The sequence below is a fragment of the Desarmillaria tabescens genome (assembly GCF_030435595.1).
Source record: "Desarmillaria tabescens strain CCBAS 213 chromosome Unknown EV420scaffold_15, whole genome shotgun sequence".
NCBI classification, from domain to species: Eukaryota; Fungi; Basidiomycota; class Agaricomycetes; order Agaricales; family Physalacriaceae; genus Desarmillaria; species Desarmillaria tabescens.
In genome coordinates this window covers 463,660-487,807 of record NW_026848314.1, presented here as the reverse complement: position 1 = coordinate 487,807, position 24,148 = coordinate 463,660, and the positions used below count along the sequence as shown (strand labels likewise).

The 24,148-nt window shown below is 47.9% G+C and overlaps 10 protein-coding genes across 10 annotated transcripts; 4 read left to right on the top strand and 6 right to left on the bottom strand.

Moving 5' to 3' along the window:
• Positions 1-223: 223 nt before the first annotated feature.
• Positions 224-896, bottom strand: EV420DRAFT_1763685 (uncharacterized protein; the record flags this gene model as incomplete). Its single annotated transcript, XM_060480751.1, has 5 exons — positions 224-402; positions 454-514; positions 553-679; positions 732-769; positions 820-896. The coding sequence occupies 5 exons, from the start codon at positions 894-896 to the stop codon at positions 382-384; spliced, it is 324 nt and encodes a 107-aa protein (XP_060331480.1). The 3' UTR covers positions 224-381.
• A 1,992-nt stretch (positions 897-2,888) lies between these two features.
• EV420DRAFT_1479262 (uncharacterized protein) lies at positions 2,889-3,580 on the top strand (the record flags this gene model as incomplete). The annotated part of the gene is made up of 3 exons (XM_060469556.1): positions 2,889-3,138; positions 3,248-3,280; positions 3,354-3,580. The coding sequence occupies 3 exons, from the start codon at positions 2,889-2,891 to the stop codon at positions 3,578-3,580; spliced, it is 510 nt and encodes a 169-aa protein (XP_060331479.1).
• Positions 3,581-3,905: 325 nt separating this feature from the next.
• On the bottom strand, positions 3,906-5,516 carry EV420DRAFT_310822 (uncharacterized protein). The gene is made up of 5 exons (XM_060481651.1): positions 5,459-5,516; positions 4,845-5,404; positions 4,641-4,750; positions 4,452-4,585; positions 3,906-4,402 (listed from the first exon to the last, which is right to left on the bottom strand). The coding sequence occupies exons 2-5, from the start codon at positions 5,146-5,148 to the stop codon at positions 4,231-4,233; spliced, it is 720 nt and encodes a 239-aa protein (XP_060331478.1). The 5' UTR covers positions 5,149-5,404; positions 5,459-5,516; the 3' UTR covers positions 3,906-4,230.
• A 1,132-nt stretch (positions 5,517-6,648) lies between these two features.
• EV420DRAFT_310780 (uncharacterized protein) lies at positions 6,649-7,964 on the top strand. Its single transcript, XM_060481650.1, has 3 exons — positions 6,649-6,744; positions 6,795-7,617; positions 7,662-7,964. The coding sequence occupies exons 2-3, from the start codon at positions 7,035-7,037 to the stop codon at positions 7,859-7,861; spliced, it is 783 nt and encodes a 260-aa protein (XP_060331477.1). The 5' UTR covers positions 6,649-6,744; positions 6,795-7,034; the 3' UTR covers positions 7,862-7,964.
• Positions 7,965-8,396: 432 nt separating this feature from the next.
• EV420DRAFT_310747 (uncharacterized protein) lies at positions 8,397-9,216 on the bottom strand. Its single transcript, XM_060481649.1, has 5 exons — positions 8,964-9,216; positions 8,873-8,913; positions 8,693-8,819; positions 8,581-8,641; positions 8,397-8,528 (listed from the first exon to the last, which is right to left on the bottom strand). Exons 1-5 carry the CDS (start codon positions 9,038-9,040, stop codon positions 8,508-8,510), a joined length of 327 nt encoding a protein of 108 aa, XP_060331476.1. The 5' UTR covers positions 9,041-9,216; the 3' UTR covers positions 8,397-8,507.
• A 1,920-nt stretch (positions 9,217-11,136) lies between these two features.
• Positions 11,137-11,859, top strand: EV420DRAFT_1677526 (uncharacterized protein; the record flags this gene model as incomplete). Its single annotated transcript, XM_060479165.1, has 3 exons — positions 11,137-11,425; positions 11,481-11,528; positions 11,581-11,859. The coding sequence occupies 3 exons, from the start codon at positions 11,137-11,139 to the stop codon at positions 11,778-11,780; spliced, it is 537 nt and encodes a 178-aa protein (XP_060331475.1). The 3' UTR covers positions 11,781-11,859.
• An 852-nt stretch (positions 11,860-12,711) lies between these two features.
• Positions 12,712-14,897, bottom strand: EV420DRAFT_310675 (uncharacterized protein). The gene is made up of 8 exons (XM_060481648.1): positions 14,611-14,897; positions 14,105-14,559; positions 13,840-14,053; positions 13,696-13,791; positions 13,543-13,644; positions 13,399-13,490; positions 13,000-13,347; positions 12,712-12,943 (listed from the first exon to the last, which is right to left on the bottom strand). The coding sequence occupies exons 1-8, from the start codon at positions 14,696-14,698 to the stop codon at positions 12,815-12,817; spliced, it is 1,524 nt and encodes a 507-aa protein (XP_060331474.1). The 5' UTR covers positions 14,699-14,897; the 3' UTR covers positions 12,712-12,814.
• Positions 14,898-15,369: 472 nt separating this feature from the next.
• EV420DRAFT_1539138 (uncharacterized protein) lies at positions 15,370-16,476 on the top strand. The gene has a single exon (XM_060473035.1). The coding sequence runs from the start codon at positions 15,571-15,573 to the stop codon at positions 16,447-16,449; it is 879 nt and encodes a 292-aa protein (XP_060331473.1). The 5' UTR covers positions 15,370-15,570; the 3' UTR covers positions 16,450-16,476.
• A 1,083-nt stretch (positions 16,477-17,559) lies between these two features.
• Positions 17,560-18,706, bottom strand: EV420DRAFT_310611 (uncharacterized protein). The gene is made up of 2 exons (XM_060481647.1): positions 18,605-18,706; positions 17,560-18,553 (listed from the first exon to the last, which is right to left on the bottom strand). The coding sequence occupies exon 2, from the start codon at positions 18,492-18,494 to the stop codon at positions 17,607-17,609; it is 888 nt and encodes a 295-aa protein (XP_060331472.1). The 5' UTR covers positions 18,495-18,553; positions 18,605-18,706; the 3' UTR covers positions 17,560-17,606.
• Positions 18,707-21,711: 3,005 nt separating this feature from the next.
• On the bottom strand, positions 21,712-23,086 carry EV420DRAFT_1479253 (alpha/beta-hydrolase; the record flags this gene model as incomplete). The annotated part of the gene is made up of 2 exons (XM_060469555.1): positions 21,712-22,453; positions 22,530-23,086. 2 exons carry the CDS (start codon positions 23,084-23,086, stop codon positions 21,712-21,714), a joined length of 1,299 nt encoding a protein of 432 aa, XP_060331471.1.
• Between the last annotated feature and the right edge of the window lie 1,062 nt (positions 23,087-24,148).

Here is a 24,148-nt window from a genome sequence, read left to right as displayed (position 1 = left end):
TAAAACCGTAGTACGGCGAAGAGTAGATTTTTGTGATCAGACCGATGAGCCACGGTAATCCAAGTTCCAAACTTTTTCTTGACGTAAATACTTTTATCTTCTAGCATGAACATTGTCATGTTCGGTAGATTCAGCATTGAGAAACATTGAGGCATTGCTTGATAACGGCGCGCATGCCCCAGACAGAGGCAGCATTAGATATGCTTTTGAAGCAACCGTTTGGACGGAATGCATATAGTCATTTAGTGGCCCACGGAAGCAACTCAAGCTTCTTCCCTAGCTGTGATCGTAATTTACATTAACAAAGTGTTTGTATTCGACTACTGTGTAGGCTTCTCGTCGAATTGCTATATACGGTACATACATATCAGAGAGCTGGTTTTAGTTCCCATCGTTGCGGCACTAATATATGGTCAATTTCTCCCTATCTCAAGCGAGTGAGCAAGGACGTACGCAGACTTGGATACCATGTCCACTGCAGGAACCCGAATTGGGGTCGCCACGGCAGACATAACTGAAGTGATTGTCACGACTTCACAGACCTGGACTTACTTCTGCCCGTTAAGATGCAGCCTGGTGAATGTGACGGGGGGAGGGCTACAGCTGAAGGAGCCCTCCGTGCATGGGTTATCGGTAATGACAGTCAGGACCATATTGCAAGAATCGTCATAAACCCGCCCTGAGAGTGATCAGCTAAACTGAGGGAAGCAGTTTGAAAATAAGTCGCGTACAAGAGCCCGGAGGTCCTCCAAGGTCTGCAATACCGAAGCTGTAGAATTTATAGTTAGCGTTGGTTGCGAATAGAGGAATTCCGCGTACTTATAGCTAGGACAGATGGCTCTGGCCATACCAACAGTGGCGGCGAGGATAGCAAGGGATTTGAGAGTGAATTGCATCTCGGTGACTGAGTTGTGTTGGAGGTATCCTTCAAAAATGCTTGGGTTTTTATATGACGCTTGGAACAACTATGTGGAGAACGCAGGAAAATAAGCACATAAAAGGCCACCCATAGTCATGGTAGGCCGAGTACGAACTCCGTGGAGATCACGGTCCTGGGTTCTGAAACAGATTCGAGGCGAGGGAAGTATGAACCCTGAAGTTGAGCTGTGACGACGATTTTTTATCTACCGTTCCTCGTCTATGAGTAGAACAGGATGGAAAAAAAGGAAGGTAGATCATTTGATAGCGAACGATTTCGACCTCAAGGCTTTAAAATATTGAAAGCTGAGCCCCCACAAAGCCCATCCCAGGACCCGGTTTGGCCGGGCCGCGTACATCGCTAGTTCAGATATTTCAAGCATGCTATGATGAGGTGCACCACTCTGGCCATCGATAGATTTGCCTTGGAACTGGTGGTCGCGTGAACATCTGGATTATCGGTGATGGGAAGAGACAATGAAGCCATGAATCCAGAGCGTAAATTATTCGAAGCACCTCTCCGTGGTCATCGGGCATGGATCACGGAATGGGGAGCAAGATGAACCTCGGGCAAGCAAACTTGAGGAGAAAGAGAGACATACTTGAGCCAGAAAATTTGTTATCAAAGTAGGAGCTTTTGGAGAAGTACTGGTCAACTGATCGAGTTTGACAGAGCAGCGCGACCCACTGAGGCTGAGGCTATCTAATGAATGATTCCAACGTGGTCAAGAGTCAGGGATGTGTCATGGAACGAAGCAGAAGAAGTACCAGCGCGAGTTGCGTCGCGGAAAAATCCGAAGATATAATGATATTCTCACGCATGGACCAGTTTCGCGTCGTTAGTGGCTGACGGTTACAATCAACACGAACCACATTTGCTTGAAGCATTCTCTTGTCTTCAATCCAACCATGTTCCTTACTGCACTGCATGTCCAAGTGGTCCCCTGTTTAGACAAATAATATTTGCCGCCTGAGTTCTTGCAATTATGGGCATTTTTAATCCCAGCGCTAGAAGCGGAGTACAGATCTAGGTAAGTCAAAGATAAGTATACTGTGAATTTAATGTACCTGACCCATGTCTCGTCCTAAGACGTAGCACAAAAAATGGGAAAGGTATCAAAATATTTCTGGTTCTGAGATGCGTAAGACCTTTCAGGCATGCCAAGGTCCAATCGGTACGGGCGGGGGCAATCTGAACGTTCAAAGAATACTATAGATAATTTGACGGTTAGCGCAGTTGAGGATTGGAAATTTGTGGGACGCATATGAGCGTTGTTGTCGAAACGCAAGATGTCCAAGTTTCCAGCGTTCCGAGTTGTTGGTGACCGAGCAAGAAGGGAACCGGAAGCGTCGGAAAGAAAACCGGCAAGCCGAGCTGATCCGGCAAGTCGGCAAAATTGACGTGACGGCAGGATCCTTGGTCTTCAATCTCCTCTTCGTCTACTCAGACGACATATTTTCTAGTGCTCCGGTGTCACCGCCCCTGCTGCCAAGGCAAGCTACGGTGAGCGAGGATCTCCTGTTTCCGAACCATGGGAGACTTAACCATAATCCCTTGAAAAAAACAATCTCTCTGGCGACTCTCGAACATGGATCCACTCTATGTCCTTGCCAGTTCTAAAATATTTTCCATTTGACTACCAGCTCTCTCATTTCTTGAGGATAAGGCTAGCTGCTCTCCACATTTCTCCTTTCCCTCTGAGACTAACGTTCCCGCCGGTGCTGTATTTAGGCGGAAGTTCCGTTGCGGCTTGACAGGTCTTGGTTTAGATTACACTTGGCTATAAACCTCCCTCATCTTAGGATTTGTACTGTTTCAATATGACGTTCTTCGAGTTCGCAGTTGGTCGAGACACTCACTTTACGTCGCAAAAGATTCTCTAGTATTCAGAGATATAAAAGGGCTATGAAATCGCCAATATTCTTCAGACAATTCACCCTGGTCTACCTACTTCAGCTCACTCATCACAATGCGTTTCTCAGTTGCCACTCTTATTCCTCTCGCCGCTCTTGCGGTCCCCGTCCTCTCGACTTCCGCGCAAGCTAGGGACGGCTCGTACGGCGGTGTTGATAACAAGGGCAAAGACCGCCACAATGACGGCGGCAGTAAAGACTACCATTACGGCAACAAGGACTACGACAACAAGGACCACGGGCGCAAGGACTGCACCTGGGAGCCGGTGTTTGAGCACAAGAAGGACTTCAAGGGGTGGAATAAGAGTAAGTACACTCCCTACGACCACAAGAATGTCAAGAAGGACTCCTACGAGATCGGTAGTTTTATTTTTTTATCTTTCATTCTTGATCATTTTCACTCACGTTTATTCAGACTGCAAGAACCTTTGCGAGAAGGACGACAAATGTAACTCTTGCCAAGATACGTCTGATATCTACCCCTTCCTGTCCAATCAACTTTATTCAATATTTCCTTCTAGCTTACTCGAAAGATGAATCCGATGACAAGTTCATCTGCGAGCTCTTCGAGGAGATCATCGACATCTTGACTTGGGAAGATGACTGTGATGATGACAAGGTCCACAAGAAGGATGGAAAGGACGACAAGAAAGATGGAAAGAAGGATGGAAAGAAAGACGACAAAGACCGCAAGGATGGCCACAAGTACTATGACACTTCTTGCTGGAACGCCCACTACAACTACTAGGCTTTCTTCCGACTACAGGTGGTGCGACAATGGACATTTGTAACACTCTGTATGTATAGTAGCGTATACCTCCAATGCAATGTGCATGTGGGACCTTTAGCTGCGGAATGTTGCTCTGATCAAGAGCAAGCTTTGACGATATCTGTTGTACACATTTACTAATGTAGTTGACCGGTGTCTTTCATAAAACTTCGCCTCCCTCATCCGCTGCTTCTTCATGAACTGCAGAACTCTGGGGTCGTAGTGAGGACATGAATGATAGGCATCGCGTCACGTCGCTGATAGTAATATGGTCGTGAGGTTTGATCTTGCCAACCGTTTCAAGCGCAATGAATAAACAAGTACCTGGGATCTGTCAACTCTTCCACCGCATCCTTCTCCCTCCAAGACTTGTCACATAGGCCCATCATAGACGGTCGACACGTGAGGCACATTCTGCGTTCAACCAACTCTTGCGAACTCCGTTTTGAACGTGCGTAATGGTGACTGCCCTCTCCTCGCCCACCTTCCGGCCTGCTCATCCGTCCTCGAAGCTCAAACTTGATCTCTACGCTCTTAGAAGGCCTGATAAAAAACTCTCTTTTTTTTTACGCCGCAAATTCGGCTCCTCATTTTCGGGCTGCATTGCACGTATCAACATGTGCAGTACATCAGAGACCAGGACCTGGCATTTGCGAAATATCACCGGAACCCTCGCCCTGCTGAGCAAGCTCGAACTCTCGGTTCCGGTACCTACGATGCTCCTCGTTTTTTCGAATCTGGTCTTCACGCATGCATCGATAAACATCCGAGTTGACACCTTGGGGGTTCAATGCTGATAGACTGCTCGAAACATGAGCACACAGTTTGAAATTTCGCGTACATAACTTGCTTGTCTCGGAGAAGCACCAGAGCATTCTCGCGTTCTGAATCTTTCATGGTAGTCGCTAGAATTTCGTGTACTTCCTGCGCAGTGTTGTGTGCGCTAGTCCAGTTGTCGCTCTGGCTTGACGTGGTGGATGATTCCTAAAATTATAGTCAGTTTATGCAAATGCAGATTTACTTAGATAAAACCACAAACAGGAACGTTCGGTAAGCATTTTTGAACCATCTCGAGAATCGCTGATATCAGCTTTTGGCTCCGACATCGAAACAAGATGTCAATGAATCGAGGTCGAAGATGTGATACGCCTGCCATGAACGGATAGTAGATATATCGAAATCTCAAGAAACTGATAACGACGCGCCTCGCTTTCTCCGCAACTCATCACGAACGCGCATTCACCAGTTTTGGGCCTCAACTCCAAGGTGAGGAGGCGGACGGTGGCATCACTCCCATCAACTTTATGTCGCATAGTAATCCCAGGTGGCACTAGCTTTTTAATTGAAGCCAAGTCCAGCTTCCCGCCAGGACGGAGACCAGTCTGCACACTGGGCCCGATCATGTCGTGCATTTCTTCCTGAACCGACTCTGGGAGGTTGATGCAGGTGAGATATTTCTTCCGGAATTGCTCGTCGCCTTTGTCGCTGTCAAGTCCCAAGTAATCACAAACGTCCGTCCAGTCCAGACCATAGAACCTGGACATCATTTCAAGTTTTTCTGCGTAATCGTCGAGCTCGAAGGCAGTGGTCCTCGCCGTGTCTAGTAAATGATGAAATAATAAAAAAAGAGGCCCCGCTGTAGAAATGCAGGAGGTTCTTTGTTGAAGAGAGAGAAGTACTTGTCCCAAATGAGCCTCTGAGCCTCTACTGCCATTAGCTGGGTAGGCCTTAGTTCGTTTGTAGTCGAATCATTCTGGAGAGGGGCCGTCTTTGCAGACATTTGGCGTTTTTTTAGAGGACATGCTTAGGAAAATGTATCAGTATATTGGGTAACGAACGATAAGAGGCAACTTACACGATTTCGTTTCTATGCGATGGAAAATGCTGACAGAGGAACCGTTCTTGCTGCCATTCAACGACTCTTGTAGCATTTTTTTCCCTTTCAGATGATGATTTATTTTGGAGTGCTGTTGATAAAGTGAGACTCAGCTAAGGTCTCTCCCTTCTCGTGACCTTGATCTTGAAGCATGGTACGCTCTTTGATTTTTTCCTCGTATTCTTAGGAACGGTCGCGTCGTATACATAAAATTTGAAGCGACGAAACAAAATTTGGTCCTTTTTTGGCAAAACCGAAATCAGGGGGAAATTGATGCATCGCCTATCCTTGTCCTTCTACTTCCATGAGCAGCGCCTACCCGTATATATGCGGCACAGGTACTAGGGCCTTGCGATGACAAGCGCCATCGAAGTATCTGTACCATTCTGGGATGGCCCAGTAATCGCCGGCCATTGTCTTCAGCTTGAATTGGAGTTTCCAGGGGAGGATCGTTTCCTTTGGATAGGCCGATATTGTGTACTTGTTCCCCTTCTGTCTTGTACTGATTATTGTCTTCAGAAGCCCCGATTTCCTATATATGACCGGTATGATTCTGCCCAGTTGTTACAATTCTCGCTGTCGCCTACAACCTGCAGAACAATTCGTCTCCAACTATCCGCCCATGCTCTGCTTGTGGTAACGCTCCAGTCATCGTTAACAACCCCCGCAACTTTCGGTACGAAACTTGCTGCGACCATGTCGACCGTAACAGGAATCGACGTCGACGCAGGCATCGGAATGAGGATCATGACCGGCCCCGTCCAAACAACGATGATAATCAGATTACACCCGATTTCCCAAATCATCATTTTGCTGAGTCCTAGTTTTGTTTAATCCTAACGCAGGATCCAAAGTTTAGGTGGCCTATATTCGATATCTTCCCAACCCCAGTCTTTCCTGAGACCGAGGAGCTCGTGATCGACCTACGAAATCTGAACAACTGGGGCAACCTGAACCAGCTCTTCGAGCACATCGCGTTCGAGGGTTTCCCAAAGATGAGGCCTCTGACAATCAAGACACGACACGTTCTCATAGCGGAGGAATCCTGTATAGCTTGTGACTCCGCTTTGGTTGATCTAATCGAGTATCGTTGGCAGGCGGCCGAAGCACAACTGCGAACTCGCATAGAACTTGATAGAAGGTGATACTGTTGCCGCAGGAGTCTGTAAAACGCGACCGGATTGGAGAGATGCGATTATGTATAACATTCAACGTCTGACTGCGTTCAAGCAAGAGGGCCTAGACATAAAAGTGTACGATCTGGAAGGTGAGCAATAGGACATTCGTTCCTACGAACTGACTAAAAGTGCGAGATAGCGCATAGGATATTCCTCTGAGCGGGGAGATGGGTGTCGTTGTTGTTGTTGTTGTTGAACATCGTGCAGTCAACTCTGGTCTAGGTCCTGGTGTGGTTCGGACGTTAGTCAATCATCTGAGGGTGTCAACAAATGTTGTGGTACACCGAGGATAAATGGTGAATGACGAGTTTCCGTGGCAGGGATGAATGTTCATGGGATCACGCTAACTCTTATGCTACAAAGTTAGCTACAGTCTCATATGCACGTCTGTCGCATGATATCCAAATACCCCTTTTCATCTCCCACTATGGACGACATCAAGCTCTACTTGAAGCCTCGCCCGGCCCACCCCAAGTTTGGCGACCGTCCATGGATGCTATTAAATCCAGATTTCCCATACGGCCCTTTCTGCTCAGCATGGGGAACAATTCCTTCTGACGCAACCGAAGTTTATACAATCCACTCACATTCCTTAACTGCCGCTCTCACCAAGCTCGAAGAAATTCTCCCAAAACTACGCAAGTCAAATACAGAGATCTCACGTATCCAGGCGTCTGCTCCTACAAGCCCTTTCCATGCCATCTTTTGGGACGGTTTTCGGAACGTCGCACCGGCTCAGGTTTTTCTCGCCGATTGCCAGTACCAGACCGTCAAGCTTGTGTATGGCGACAAGACACCCCCTAAACCTGCCCGCTACCGCAATAATCCTGAGCATGCCCCCGAGTTTTGGAAGCTCATGGAAGATGCCATATTTCCGCTGCGTCAAGATGTCGAGCTCATCGAGCTTGATCTTCAGCGGCTCCTATGGACGAGCATTCTTCTTCTGCTGACGCAAAATATTAGTGAGTATGATGTTAATCCTATGACTTGTGTTCATTGTTATCAGAGCCACTCTCACAGTTGCTGGAAGAGGTTGTGGATCACATTGAAGGTACGCATAGTTTTTCTTTTCTGTCTTGTTTTGACATTTTTCATAGGGATTACATGGGGATCCATGATCACGGGCGTCCAAGAATATATATCCGGTCTCTGGGTGAGGGACAAGCGCCAGTCCCCCCAAGTTCGAGTCTCAGCCTCCACCAGTAGCGAGTCGACAGCCAGTACGAGCACGACGTCTTCGGCGTCTGACAATCAAGAGCATTCAGCAACGAACAGTGTGGTCTTATCTCCGAGTGGTCGATCTACAAAGCCATTGCGTGTGAGCGTAAGTCTTCCCCTTTTCCCGCTTCGTGACTGTATTCATAGATCCGGATGGGATACAGGGAAAGATTAAGGTAGACTGATGTAGGCTCTCCGCTCCGTTCGTTCCCCTTTCCATATAGGACTATAATCAGCATTATCGATGTTCTGTCATACACATAGGAAAACTTCCTTATATCGTTCCTCGAGTACTACTTGTGGATAAATTTGTAGTACGGCGAAGAGTGGATTGTTGTGATTAGACTGCCTAGCTATGGTATTCCAAGTTCCTAACTCTTTAATACCTTTATCTTCAAACATAAACATTGTCACGTTCGGTAGATTCAGCCTTGCTTAATACGGCGCTCATGCTCATGCCCAGACCAAGGCAATGCTAGATATGCTTTCAAACTAACAACCACTTGGATACCAACCCAAGCTTCTTCCCCAGCTGCGATCATGATTTATATTCGAAAAGGTGTTTGTAATCACCTACTGTGTAGACTTCTTGTCAAATTGTTATATACGGTACATATACATTAGAGAGCTGGTTTTAGTTCCCATCGTTGCGACACTGATATATGGGTCAATTTCTCTCTCTCTGAAGCGACTGAGCAAGGACGTACGCAGACTTGGATACCATGTCCACTGCAGGAGCCCGAATTGGGATCACCACGGCAGGCATAGCTACGAGGAAATCGTAAGTGATTGTCACGACTTCACAGACTTTGGACTTACTTCTGCCCGTTAAGATGCAGCCCGGTGAATGTGATGGGGGGAGGGCTACAGCTGAAGGAGCCCTGCGTGCATGGGTTGTCGGTAATGACAGTTAGGACCGGGTTGCAAGAATCGTCATAAACCCTCCCTGAGAGTGGTCAGTTAAATTTGGGGGAAGAAGTTTGAAAATATATCGCGTACAAGAGCCCGGAGGTCCTCCTCCAAGGTCGGCAATGCCGTAGCTGTAGAATTTATACTTAGCATAGGTTACGAACAGAGGAAATCCGCGTACTTGAAGCCAGGACAGATGGCTTTGGCCATACCAATAGTGGTGGCGAGGATAGCAAGGGGTTTGAGAGTGAATTGCATCTCGGTGACCGTGAGTTGCGTTGGAGGTATTCTTCAAAAATACTTGGGTTTTTATATGACGCTTGGAACAACTATGACTCCACGGCATAGAGCACACGGTACGGCTGGAGAACGTAGGAAAATAAGCACATAATAGGTTGCTTATGGTCATGGGAGGTTGAAGCCGAGTACGAACTCCGCGGAGGTTACGGTCCTACCGTCCTAGGTTCTGAAACTGATTCTAGGTTGCAGTACTACGAACCCTGAAGTTGGACTGTGACGACGATTTTTATATTTAACGTTCCTCGTCTACCAGTAGAGCAGGATGAAACAACAGGAAAGTAGAACATTTGATAGCGAGCGATTTGGACCTCAAGGCTTTAAAACATTGAAGGCCGAGCCTGAGCCCATCCCCGGGCCCGGCCAAGCCGGACCGCGTGCATCGCTAGTGCAGATATTCCAAGCATGTTATGATGAGGTTACCACTCTGGCCATTGATAGATTTGCCTTTGGAGCAGTCACATAAACATCTGGATTATCGGTGATGGGAAGAGACAACGAAGCCGTTGATCTAGAGCGTAAATTATTCGAAGAATTTCTCCGTCGGGCACGGATCACCGGATGGAGAACAAGATGAACCTCGAGTAGACTTGGGGAGAAAGAGAGGCATAAAGTTGAGTCAGAAAGTTTGTTGGTAGAGTCAGTAGAATCCTTTGAAGAAGTGCTAGTCAACTACTCGAAATTTGACAAAGCAGCGCGACCCGTGACTGAGGCTGAGGCTATCCAATGGATGACTCCATCAGTCAAGAGAGTCGGGGACGTGTCATGGAACGAAGCAGACGAAGTACCAGCGAGTTGGGCCACCGCGGAAAAACCCGAGGACGTGTTCCTACGCATGGACCAGTTTCGCGTCAATAGGGGCATACGATGCCACCATTATATATCTCAACACATCACTTGAAGCATTCTCCCTTATCATGATCATAACCGCACTTCAGGTCCAAGTGGACCCCTTGCTTACACAAATAATATTTGCCGCCTGAGTTCTTGCAATCATGGACACTTTTAATCCCAGTGCTGGAAGCAGGGAAGGGTTGCATAGACAGATCTAGGTAAGTAAAAAGATAAGTACACTGTGAATTTGATGTACTTGGCCCATGTATCATCGTCCTGGCAAGCCGCAGACGATCCTGCCTCGAGTAGTACTCACAAAATAGGGTTTAAGTGAGAACATCGCCCTAAGATGTAGCACAAAAAACGGGGAGAGGTGTCAGAATATTTTTGGTCCTGAGATGCATAAGACATTTCAGGTATGCCAAGGGCTAATACCCGGGGGGGGGTTGATTCTGAACGTTCAATATCGCTAAAGATAATTTGACGGTTGGAATTCGAAGGTGGATTGGAATTGTTGGGATGGATATAGCTGTTGTTATGTAATAAATACGTAGGATGTCCAAGCCAGAGGGATTTGGAAAACCGGTATCGGAAGCGTCGGAAAGAGAACTGGCAAGTCGGCAAATTGCCGTGACGGCACGATCCTTAGCCGTTCTCTTCCTCTTCGTCCACTCGGACGACAAATTTTCTATCGCTCTGGTGCCACCGTTATTGCTGCCAAGGCAAGCCACCGTCGGCGAGGACTACCGATTTCCATTAGGAAAGACCCATATATCTTGCTGAATCATGTACTTACTTGGCCGTAATCCCTTGAAAAACAATTTCTCTGGCGACTTTCACACATGAATCCACTCGACATCCTTGGCAGTTCTAGAATATTTTCTATTCGACTATCATCACTCTTGCTTCTTGAGACTAAGGCTGGCGGCTCTCCAAATTTACCCGTTCTCTCTGAGACCGACGTTCCCGTCCGTACCGTATTTGGTTGGAAGGTTCCCTTGCGGCTTGATAGGTCTTGGAGTAGATTATGTTTGGCTACAAACTTCCCTCATCTTGTGCTTTATACTGTTTCAATATGATGTTTTTCAAGTTCACAGTTGGTCGAGACACTCACCCACGTCGCAAAAGATTCCCTAGTATTCAGAGATATAAAAAGGCTATGAAATCGCCAACATTCTTCAGACGAGTCACCCTCGTCTACCTACTTCAACTCATTTATCACAATGCGTTTCTCAGTTGCCACTCTCATCCCTCTCGCCGCTCTTGCGGTCCCCGTCCTCTCGACTTCCGTTCGGGCTAGGGACGGCTCGTACGGCGGTGTTGATAACAAGGGCAAGAACGACCACAATGACGGTGGCAGCAAAGATTACAACTACGGCAACAAGGACGACGGACGCAAGGATTGCACCTGGGAGCCAGTGTTTGAGCACAAGAAAGATTTCACGGGATGGAACAAGGGCAAGTACACTCCCTACGACCACAAGGATGTCAAGAAGGACACCTACGAGATCGGTAAGCTTATCGTTTTCTTTTTTATTCCTGATCATTTTTACTCACGTTTACTCAGACTGCAAGAACCTTTGCGAGAAGGACGACAAATGTAACTCTTGTCAGGGTACGTCTGACATCCACTCTCGCTCAGTCAACTTTATCTGATATCTTTCTAGCGTACTCGAAGGATGAATCCGATGACAAGTTCATCTGTGAGCTCTTTGAGGAGATCATCGACATCTTAACTTGGGAAGATGACTGTGATGATGACAAGGACGACAAGAAGGATGACAAGGACGGAAAGAAGGATGACAAGGACGACAAGGATGGCCATAAGTACTACGACACTTCTTGCTGGAACGCCCACTACAACTAGTAGGCTTTCCCCCAGCAACAGGCGGGGTGGCAATGGACACTTGTAACACTCTGTATGTATAGTAGTGTATACCTTCAGTGCAATGTGCATGTGGTGCCTTTCTCTGACGGAATTTGCTGCGAAACGTTGCGCTGATCAAGAGCAAGCTTTGACGATATCTGTTGTACACATTTACTAATGTAGTTGACCGGCGTCTTTCGTAAAACTTCGCCTTCCCTCATCCGCTGCTTCTTCATGAACTGCAGAACTCTGGGGTCGTCAGGCTAGCCAGTGAGGGCATGAATCATAGGCATCGCGTCACGTCACTGATAGTAATACGGTCGTGAGGTTTGATCTTGCCAACCGTTCCAAGCGCAATGAATGAACGAGTACCTGGGACCTGTCAACTCTTCCACCGCATCTTTCTCCTAGGCCCATCATAGACGGTCGACGGGCGAGGCACATTCTGCGTTCCACTAACTCCTGCGAACTCGGTGTTGAACGTACGTAATGGTAACTGCCCTCCCCTCGCCCACCTTCCGGGCCTGCTCATCCGTCCTCGAAGCTCAAACTTGATCTCTGCGCTCTTAGGAGGTCTGATAAAAAATTCTCTTTTATTCTTTCGGGCTGCATTGCACGGATCAGAATGTACAGTACATCAGAGACCAGGGCCAGGACCTGGCGTTCGTGAAATATCACCGGAACCCTCGCCCTGCTAAGCAAGCTCGAACTCTCGGTTCCGGTACCTACGATGCTCCTCGTTTTTTCGAATCTGGTCTTCACGCATGCGTCGATAAACATCCGAGTTGACACCTGGGGGGTTCAATGCTGATAGCCTACTCAAAACGTGAGCGCACAGTTTGAAATTTCGCGTACATAACTTACTTGTCTCGGAGAAGCACCAGAGCGTTCTCGCGTTCTGAATCTTTCATGGTAGTCGCTAGAATTTCGTGTACTTCCTGCGCAGTGTTGTGCGCGCCAGTCCAGCCGTCTCTCTGGCTTGATATGGTGGATGATTCCTAAAATTTAGTCAAATTACGCAAATGCATGTTTATTTAGATAAAACCGCAAACAGGAACATTCGGTAAGCATTTTTGAACCATCTCGAGAATCCCTGATATCAGCGTTTTGGTTCCGACATCGAAACAAGATGTCAATGAATCGAGGTCGAAGATGTGATATGCCTGGCATGAACGGATCGTAAGTATATCGACATCTCAAGAAACTGATAGTGACGCGCCTGGCTTTCTTCGCAATCCATCATGAAAGCGCATTCACCAGTATTAGGCCTCAACTCCAAGGTTCGGAGGCGGACGATGGCATCACTTCTATCAACTTTATATCGCATAGTAATACCGGGTGGCACTAGCCCTTTAATTGAAGCCAAATCCAGTCTCTCGCCTCTCGCTAGACCATCCTCGGGGATCCACGTCAGTCCGATGTAGCAGAGGATCGTGTGCGCGATTCCAACTGCCTTTTGACATTCTGTTATCTTCTTCTTTTTGGCTCCCAGCACTGTCCTTCTGAATTTTTCGATAATGTCGTCTTGATATGAGGAGGTCACTTGAGCAGATGCTTTGTAGCGGACCTGGGGAAAGCTTAAGATGTATAAGGAAGATGAAGGTTCTATCTCACAAGCGCGGGGCCGCCCGAAGGTCGTAAGTGGTCTATTGTAGCTTCTGAATAGCAATAGAATGCCTCTAGCAATTATTGAAAAGAAATCGGGTGCGACTACAGGTTGTCAGCAGATTGTATGTACATGCACATGAATAGTAGGACGTACAAGATGTCAACATGAAGGTGGTCGTAAGGTTGCTAGCGGTTTCGAAATCGAATCCGACCTTTGCGGCCAGCTCGAAGGTTCCCCGTGATATGAATTCGTCTCCTACATTGCATTTCAAGTTAGAAGAACTAACGATATATAACGCAATCGTACCCGCGTAGCAATAATAGAAGAAATGCGACAAGTCAGAGACTATGGCATACACTGGGAATTCGAGACCCGATAATTTCTTGTTCAATACAAAAATCGCTATTGCAAGGTATCAGACACCGAACTCGACGAAACGCCTCTACTCACTTCTCATCTCTGCAACAACTTGTGCGAGAAGTTCTCGAGAAGGGTGACCTAGAAAGAATCTTTGTTTTAGTATGATAAAGATGAGGAACATTTTGTATTGGTGTAGAATCGCGATTTCTGTGAAACCTCCCGAGGTAGTTCCGTCGAGGCACAACTTGTGGCTGATGTGAGTGTACAGAAGTCCCCCGAAAGACGAAAGGCTCTCTGTAACCACCTAAAAAGGTAGAATGACTGAGAGCCGCAGAGTAGAAATGTGCAGCCTTACCGGCATGACGTGGTGATGAATGCGGCGACGGACACTAGTCCGCACACCGCGCCTGATCGTATCGTGCATTTCTCCCTGAACCAACTCTGGAAGGTTGATGCGGGTGAGACATTTCTTCCGGAATTGCTCGTCGCCTTTGTCCCTGTCAAGTCCCAAGTAATCGCAAACGTCCTTCCAGTCCAGACCATAGAACGTGGACATCATTTCAAAATCTTCTGCGTAATCGTCGGGATCGAAGGCATCGGTCCTTGTGGCTAGCAAAAAATGAAATATAACAAAGAGGCTCCGCTGTAGAAATGCAGGAGGTTCTTTGTTGAAGTGAGAGGAGTACTCGTCACAAATGAACTTCTGAGTCTCTGCTGCCGTTAGCTGGGTAGGCCTTGACTCGTTTGCGGTCAGGTCATTCTGGAGGGGAGCCGTCTTTGCAGACATTTGGCGTTTTTTTGGAGGACACGCTGGGAAAACGTATCAGTATATTGGGTAACGAACGATGAGACATAACTTACACAATTTTGTTTTCATACGATGGAAAATGCAGACAGAGGGCCCTTTCTTGCTGCTATTCAGTGACTCTTGTACCATTTTTTCTTTCATATATTGTGTACGTTGTGGATAACGAGATGATGATTTGTTTCGGAACGAAAGTGAGACCCAGCTAAGCTCTTCTCGTGACCTTGATATCGAAGCATGTTACGCGCTTTGATTTTTTCGGGCCTGGCCTATTTCTTTCCTCGTATTCTTAGAAACAGTCGCGTCGACTAAAGTTTGAAACGACAAGACAAAATTTGGTCCTTTTTCGGCAAGAACCGAAATCAGGGGAAAACTGATGCATCGCCTATCCTTGTCCTTCTACTTCCATGAGGCGCTGCGCCCTACAGCTTTCTTGACAGGCGCTGCACCCATATATATGCGGCACAGGTACTCGTACTACTAGGATCTCACCATGACAAGCGCCATGGAAGGATTTGTACCGTTCTGGGGTAGACCAGTAATCGCCGGCCATTGTCTTCAGCTTGAATTGCTGTTTCCAGGGGAAAACCGCTTGCTTTGGAAAGGCCGCTGTTGTGTGCTTGTTCCCTTCTGCCTTGTACTGATTATTGTCTTTAGAAGCCCCGATTTCCTATATATGACCGGTATGATTCTGCCCAGTCGTTACAACTCTCGCTGTCGCCTACAACATGCAGAACAATTCGTCTCCAACTATCCGCCCATGCTCTGCTTGTGGTAACGCTCCAGTCATCGTTAACAACCCCCGCAACTTTCGGTACGAAACTTGCTGCGACCATGTCGACCGTAACAGGAATCGACGTCGACGCAGGCATCGGAATGAGGATCATGCTCGGCCCCGTCCAAACAACGATGATAATCAGATTACACCCGATTTCCCAAATCACAGTTTTGCTGGGTCCTGTTCTTGTCCCATATGCGAACATCTTCGCAACCCCACTGTGACGCCTTCACCTGCGATGTTCGCAGCAGCTACCCTTCCCAATACACCTTTCGTTCCCGGAACGCCTCATAACTGGGGCCAGCGCTTACACAATCCCACGCCTCCGGTAGTCCCACACGAGTATCTCGATAGTCGGGGTTCTTCTCCTCCAGTGATACCTGGCTGGACTCCTCCTAACCCAGTCGTTCCAGACTTACCTGCTCCTGCGAGCCCTCCTGCCAATCCGCCAGCTCCTAACACACCTCCAGTTGTGCCTTTCATACCACCTCCTTCTCCTGTAATTCCTACACCCCCACCTCTCAGTGCAATCACATTGCACTACCAGCTTCGCCAACAACCTTACGCCGCCTTCCTTGAATCCTTCCATGGGCAGATACATTTTCCTACATTGCACTGGGACATCATACATCCTCCCAATACCGCGCGCTTCGTAAATAACCCTACAGCATTTGGGGTTGTTTTACCCGACTTCCACGCAACTGCCTTCACACCCGATACTGTCCGTAACGTTCCATGCACCTCGAGACACCCTATCCTTCGGTACTGGATGTCTCCCAGACGATGGGGTCCTCTTGTTATTCGTGGCTTTAATACGATAACCGTATGGGAAGTGCTACAGCAAATATTCATATATTTACATACTCCATTGACTGACGAAGAAGTCAATTGGATCCACCGGACGCGCCCGAATCGGGATCGATTGGAACTGGCGAAGTTTCACAGGAATTCTGATGTGTTCGGATGGCAGCCGCCCGATGGGACGTTCTTGAGGTCTGACCTATTGGGTGGTCACAGATGGTTTCGTGGCTTGGAGATGGCGCTCGAGGATGGGGAATGGAAACTTTCTGTAGACTTTTTTGCAGGGCCCGTGCCTCGACTATGGGATACGATATGACACAGTAACGAAGCCTTCCTTTCTATCGCGCCGTATTTTTTAAAGTTTCTTATGTAATGCCATTTCTGATTTGATCAGCTACGTCGCTGTTATTGAATTCGTTGTAGTTGGGAGCAGCTGTGAAGGTATTTTCCATCGCTGTTAGCTGTATGCAATGGTCTATGAACTACAAGTTTTCTCCATCGAACAAAGTATGGAAATCAGACGTTCATTTGATACTAAGATCACAACAGCTACCTCGGGCGTTCAACATGCCGCGTTGTGCCACGAAGAGCTTTCCCTGCATCAAGGGACCCCAGCCAACCAGGACCGAGAAGCCAAGAGAGGAGAGAAGCATACCATACCGCTCAGCAAGAAGACGAAAAAAGACAAAGGAAATGTGGAGTAGCGGTTTGAATGGTAGTTTCAGGGCACCATCTAATATATAAGGTCATCACTAGCAGGAGCAGGTAGATGGTCTAAGTGGCTGAAACCGAACGATATGATAGACCAGCGACTTCTGGTATATTTTTCAAGAAAAAAGGCATTTACTTGCACCGCCTCTAGTCAACAGCCAGTCAGGAAGGAAATCTAACAGCACCAAGAAGTTTCTTTAGACTCCCCAAATAGCCGCCCAATCCGTTGGTTCACGATGCGGCGGCACAATATAATGCGAATCCAAATACGATCCTAAACATTATAGTTAGGCCGAATGTTCTCCTCATTAACTGGACCTTACCGCTATACACCGCATCGCCTCTATAGTAGTACACCTCTGCCTCTAGCCCTCCTCCATGCCCATTCAGTATCTTCATCACGTCCTGTGCCTGGGCGCCCATGCGGGCGAACCTACTGACGCCTTTAACGCGCACCGCCACGTTCCTTATGTTCACACCACTAGAATCTAGGACGGCGGCGAGGTCGGTCCATAGCTTGGTGGTGGCCTCGAATCTGTCATCACAGAAAAGCGTCGTGTGTAGGACGTCTATGGAGAGCGAGGTCAATGCCAAAGGCGACGACTGGGAGAGTGTTTGAATAAGCCACTTGAGGCATTTGGGCACGCCTGCTTGGCTGCAGACGTATAACGACTGGAGGTGGGAAGATGAGATTAATTTGAACAGCGGATCTGGAGAAAGAAAGGGTGAGCAAGTGCGGAAGGTAGAAGAGTCTGTCGGTGGCTACTGACCGGTCAAAGTGACGGGTAGCCGAAGATGCTCTAGAGGGCTGCTTACATACTCCAGTAGCCGTGCCGTGGATTGCGTCACGGAAGTGTTGGGGGTATTCTTGTCCCGAAGACGACAAAAGAGAGATAAACTCTGGATCGTAGCCACGTTAATGAGGGAGGAGGGCGACGACAGGCAGTCTAGAATGGTACAGTAGGAAGAAGGTGTGGTATGGACTGTCAAGGCGCGTAGCTGCGGCCTGGACTGGTTGGCTTGGACCTGGGATACAGAGGCGGCGTTCTCGATGCACACGTCCCCGTCTAGGATAAGGACCTTGAGGGCGGGGAACGCCCCGAGAAAGACAAGAAAGCTGGAGACGGAGGGAAACAGGACATGAGATATCTCCAGATACGTCAACTTCGGTGACTCTGAGATGGCAGTAAACGGTAGCTCCTCCCAGCTATGCAACTTGTGGAATTTCATCGTCAAGCAAAAGAGCTTGGGTAAGAGGATGTTTACGATCTCTCGGATGTCGCTCGAGTCTCGAGGCCATATCTCATCCTGGTATGCCCCAACGTGCAACTCTCTCACGAACGGTCTAAGGTGAGGGGTCGACTTTAAAAGTGCTGCGAATGTGGCTAGATCGCCACGGTGGGAAAAGCTTGCGCTGGGGACGCCTTGATACTCAACGTGATAGGAAAATTCATCCGTTGAGTATAGGCCCCCGGGAAAGGTGCAGAGCCCTTCAGGCTCAAGGCGGACGTGGGAGAATAGGTGGGACTGAGCGAGTGGAGACCAGGATCGGTTAACCAGAGAGCATGAGCGTAGGGTAGAAATGTCAAGATGACATTCACTGATAATTATATCAATGAGTTCAAGGGGTATGGGGATGCGTTTATCCATATTTCAGTTCAGCTGAATTTTTAGCAAACACGTTTTGAGCGTGCAGATACGAGTTGCCTCTACGCAGTTTAACACACTTCGAAGAAGCGAATAGCAGAGATAAGGCTTACGGAGATATCTCCCGAGACGAACCTCGGTAACTTTTCAAATTAAGTTTGTTGTGAAAATTGAGGGTGAGGGACAGCAGCGAGTCTGTGGCCGTCGAAAGGCCGTGGGCCCGGGTAAGCATTCCACCTTCGAGCGTTCTCGACGTTGTCGCCAAACACGTAGCTACAACCGCTTTTCTCAATCGCGGCTTCTTTTGGAAATACTAGCTATCAACGTTTGGGAACAGCCGAACTTCAGCTATTGTTGCTAAGCTTTACAAAAAATGCTGATTTTTTGAAGGTAGAGTGAACGGATTGAGGAAGTATCGCGCCAGTTAAGTACTGCGGAAGAAACAGCTTGAAGGAAGGACGGAATTGCGAATACTATAATAAGTAGATGCACGGGAAGGTTGTCTTTGGGTCGTCCCGGGCGCACATTACATTCTCCAACCAATACTGAGCTATGCCTATGTGAAGGACTAGCTCTAGCTAAGTGTTCCTCTAGCCAATCCGACTGCCGGGATAACTCTTTGAGAGTGTCTATTACAAGCTTGGCTGGGAGGGTGAACCTCCGTTATTCTGTCTTGATCTTTCTCTGTAACCTGTCCATAAGTAAATTTTACAAAGTCTGTCGGAATGGCAGGACTCACTCGCCGTTACAAGTGACTTCGTTGAGCAATCACCTCTGATAAGACGCGCTTGTTCCTAAGGAAAAATCTCCGTACGATACGGCACGGAAAAAAAGACTCTATGTACCTTCCATAATTTTTATAACCTCTATTTTCAGATCTACATTGAAGAGGCATTAATGCAAAATACATGAAACGGATAGCCGGCATAAAATCATAAAAAGCTCACTGATATTATCCGCAACGATATGAATGTTGGTCCATAGGAGCCACTAGACGCCCATGTCAAGGTTGATGAGCTCGACATCTCCATTCAGTGGGAATGCGACTTCGCCCATGCGCTTCCAATGCCCCTGCGGTGGAGGAAGGTGGGGGGAAGCCTTGCCGCCAAACACAAGCTTGAAGGTCTGGTAATGGGGATCGATGAGAAGATATTGCGCCAGTATCATCACCTCAAACCCTTCCCAACGACCGACGTTAAAGATACTTGTAGAAACTGCGACCCGGACGCGTGGGATCTCTTGATTTGACTCGTGCAGTACAGGAACTATTTTGGCTTCGAGCTAGGTGGTGTAAACTCCAGTCGCGTCAGGAGGAGCTAGTCCCCATGCTGTGCGGAAAGGGTCGCAAGTAAAACCCGGCTTTAGCAGCACCCGCGGATGGGTGGCGTCCATAAAGTCGGTCCAAATTATTTGCTCAACCGAGGTTGCAGGCCACGTTGTATAATGTTCCGGCCAACGGATGCGTAGAAGTTTAAGTATTTACCTATCTTTTACGTTTCCCTGGCCCCGGGGGAGCTGGACCTTAGTAGGGACGGACTAGCACTCAAGCGGGGCGTTCTTTGCCGGCACAGATGCGGCGGTCACCGTTATCCAAGGATACACTGACATGGACACGAAACAGGTATCAGTTCATGGCGATTTTTTGTAGCAGATCGAATATGCGACGAGAGGTGGACATCGACATCGACATCACAACGAAGCAAAGTAGTGGTGTGCCAGATAACATAGAACCTATCCAGGCCGATGCGCTTAGGCTTCCGCTGTAGGGGTTCTCGGTGGTAACATCTGGAACGTTGACATTGATGTGGATTGATACGGGTGGTAAAAGTACAGAAAGTGGGGTACGGTCATCAGTCTACTTTGACCTTTCTCTGCGCAAACGTTGTGAGTGAAATAGGGAAGCTGTAAACAGGCACCTCACGTTTCCAAGCAACGATATTGAGCAGCCAAGTTTCGATTGATCGTCAAAAGGCTCTCTACACCAATTCATCCGTCCAAGTGAGGAAGTACGTATCTCTAATACATGCGAGGACGTAATACTACCGGATTTGAAACAAGATGTTATGTAATGCATCGAGGTTGAAACTGCGATACGCCTAGCATGAACAGATAAGTATATAGGTCTCTCGGGAAACTGGAAATAACGAACTTGGGCCTCTTCGCATCTCATTAAGAAGGCAGATTCACTAGTGTTGGACATCGTCTCCAAGGCATAAAGGCGGACCATGAGGTTATTATCGTCAACTTGGTATCGCATAATAATGCCGGGTATTAGATCTTTAATCGAGGCCAGGTCGAGTTTCCCACTTCTGTTCGCCCGACGCCAGGCTGTTGCATTGTATTGGCGTGGATTCCAGAGGACAGAGGATCGCGTTTCTGCATTTGATGCGTTTAGTGCATGACAAAAGTGCGTTTTTTTGCCGTTTTATCTTTGATGGTTGGCTGACACTGGACAGTGAGGTAGGTCAATGACATCATGGGATATGGGTACACGTGGCCTGATCACGTGGGATCACTGGACGGATTCAACTTGTTCCGCTCGTTCAAACTTCAACCTCGTTGCCAGTCCTCGAGTCCATAAAGGGCTGAGACATCCGGGATCGTCCTCTACAGCATCCAATTTACGAAGATCGTATATATCAATATTTTCGGACACACCGTTCAGGGTTGAGGAACGCGTTTGGTTTGCAGCTTCAGACTGCAAACCAGACGCGTTGACAAGACATACTGTCTGGCGACATCTGTTCAGTCAAGGACGCGGAATGGTGATAGTAATAGTAGATTGGCAGGTGACGGTCAGAATACGCGTGTGGAGAGGTCCAAGTACGTCATAACTAGCTATCTGTGCACTTGGCGTCAGTTTTTTTTATTAACAGTCGTCGTGTACTAGCAATGCACCAAAACGCAAAAATGCATCCCATAAACGCGAAATTCTCCTGGCTCATCATGGTGAACGTCTGTCACTGGAATAAAGTTAACGAACAAAAAAGAATCTCAAGCACCAGCAGATCCTTGCACGACGCGAGCGAACTTATTAGGCAAGGAAATCTTGGGCTAGAACTTGGCGTGAACCTTACGCTGTATGATACGAAACAAATTATCGATGCACTTGCGACTACGCAAAAAGATGCTGGTGTATTTCGACGTTTGCGAATGGAAAACATGCTTTACTCTGGATCTTCCCCTCCAATGCGTCCAGGACCATGGATGCAAGTTTTTGTTAATCTTTCATGCCATCTATCCACTCCCCAACCGAGGTCAGTGCCGCCGTTCTCTCCGGTTCGAATGCTTTGAAACACACAAAACAGTGTGTCGACCCAAAACTCTCGATGTATGTGACGTTAGAGTTCCCTGTATCATGAATCAGGCGATCTCGAAGGGTGTGAATCGAGTCGAGCTGTATCTCTGCCTCTCCAGAAATGATGCATGTTCTGGGTAGACCCGAAAAAAGCCCCTTCGGCTCTGGAAGCTTCAGGGATGCAGCAGAGATCCAAGGATTTGCTGCTGCCTCCGAACTTTGCATTCTTCCGATGATTGCACGAGTCGGATAACCTTGATAGAATGGTGCGCCAAAATCAGTGTCTGCGTTCCTTGTGATTGACTCTGTCGGAGAGCCATTGTCATGCGTACGTCCCCAGTCTGCAGAGGGACTGATGAGCAGTAGCCCTCCGGGAGGGGCCAGGGCAGTCAACGCGTACTTCGACAGGTACCGCGCCAGACTGAGTGCTATCTGACCACCTGCAGAATCGCCACTAATAATTATATTTTGTGGCTTAAACCCAACAACTACGACGAGGTGGCGGTAGCCGGCGAGCGCGTCTAGGAGAGCAGCGGGGAAAGGATTTCTGGCTGGGAACGGCGACGTGGAAGAAATACGATACTCGACGCAGAACATCCGGGACAGACTGGAGCAGTTCCGGAGCAGTCCTTCACACAGGACCGGGGTCATACTGTCAGCAGGGCTGGCAGAACACATCTATCAGGAGGATCCTCAGATAAGTGGACTCATGGTAGCCATATAATAAGAAGCCTACTAACCACAAATGCTCCTCCTGCAGCGAAGATGTCATGTCAGAAAATGCTCCGCCGATAGTGAGAACCAACAAACCATGTATGTGATATACAATTGTCTCGTCGTCTCTGGCCATCCTATCCACCGGTCCCTCGAAGTTGTTTTGGGTATACCAAAACCCCGTGGTGGTTTCGGATTGGACGCCATTGACTCTAGCTATCTCCTTGATCTCTCCAACAACAAGTTGTGGGCATGCCTCTATTTGAGAGCAGGTATAACCGCAATGGGAGACAGGAGGCGAAGGGAATCCGGTGACGAAAAAGCGACCAATGTATTCCCTAATGACCTTGAAGTATATAGTTCGCCGAACGCTCCACGTCCTGGTTGACTTATACAACGAGAGCAAGACCCATACAGGAAGTCGTAGGACAAGGGTCGTTAGCCCGAAGTAGAGGATGTAGAGGGATTTCCAGGGCTGGTTGCGAAACCTGAACGCCATTATGAGGATGGTGAGGTGGGAAGGGGTCGTCAAGTTCAGCTGAAGTTCCACTCTTCTTTTCGAGTGAGTTTCCATCATGGACATGCATTGCTGACTCAAGTCAAACGTCTCTGCATAGTGGTTCAATCTGGTTCAACCGATGAACAAGCGCGAACCTCATTCTATCTTCAGGCTAAATTTTGATTGGTCCTGATATTACCGGCGGACACGGTGAGCATATTTTTGTCCTGTAATCAAATTCGCCGGTTCCTGGTCTATAGTCTGTGGCGTATCTTTTGCTGTTATTTTAGAAACTAATCAATATATTCATAGCGAACCGGAAAAATATCAATGGCCGGGAGTGGAACAGGAGAACATGGTATCTTCGAAAGCTTAATATCGGTGACTGCCAGTGCCTCCCCATCTCCCGCGTCAAGGTCCCAGTTCCTTGACGAAGGCCGGGGCTCTGGACCTGGGCCAGGCTTGAACCAAATCCAAAGGCAAAGGAAAACTTTCTCTGATGCGCTTCTCTGCTTCTATAGGTTCCCGACATATGCTGTCTTGATAGATTACCGCCCGGATTGTGCTGACAATCATCTTCGGATCTTATAGTGCCTGCGACAACCTTATCTTTGGTTATGCAAGGCTCGGCCTTGTGGATCATTCAGCTAGTGCTCTTTTGCTTAGATGGTCTTCACTACCGTCTTCAAGCCATCACGCATCAAGCCCTGTCGTTTCATCTCTTATTTTCCCTACTAACCATCTTGCATCGCGGTGCCCTGGTTTCACAGTTTGGGCCGTCACCCGTTAATGAATCGTATGAATTCCGTAAGGCATTGTAATTCTCATAAATCCCATGTTCTGAATGACAGATAAGATAATAGGTACCACTAGTACTGCGACAACCTGATGAGGTATCGCTCTAATCGGGACGTCGGGCCTGACCTCAGGTGGGAACATTGTGTACCATACAACACCAATCCCGATACACGCGGAAAGGAAGTTGTTTTATTAACCGACGATGTTCCTCAGCAGAAACGAGCCGGAGAGTACTTTCCTTTACGTGCTAAGTAAAGATAGATAACCGGTCGAGGTCCCAAAAAGGAACGCGGGGCTCTGTGCCGACACACAACGTCTCACAGACTACACTCCTCCATGCCGCTGTGA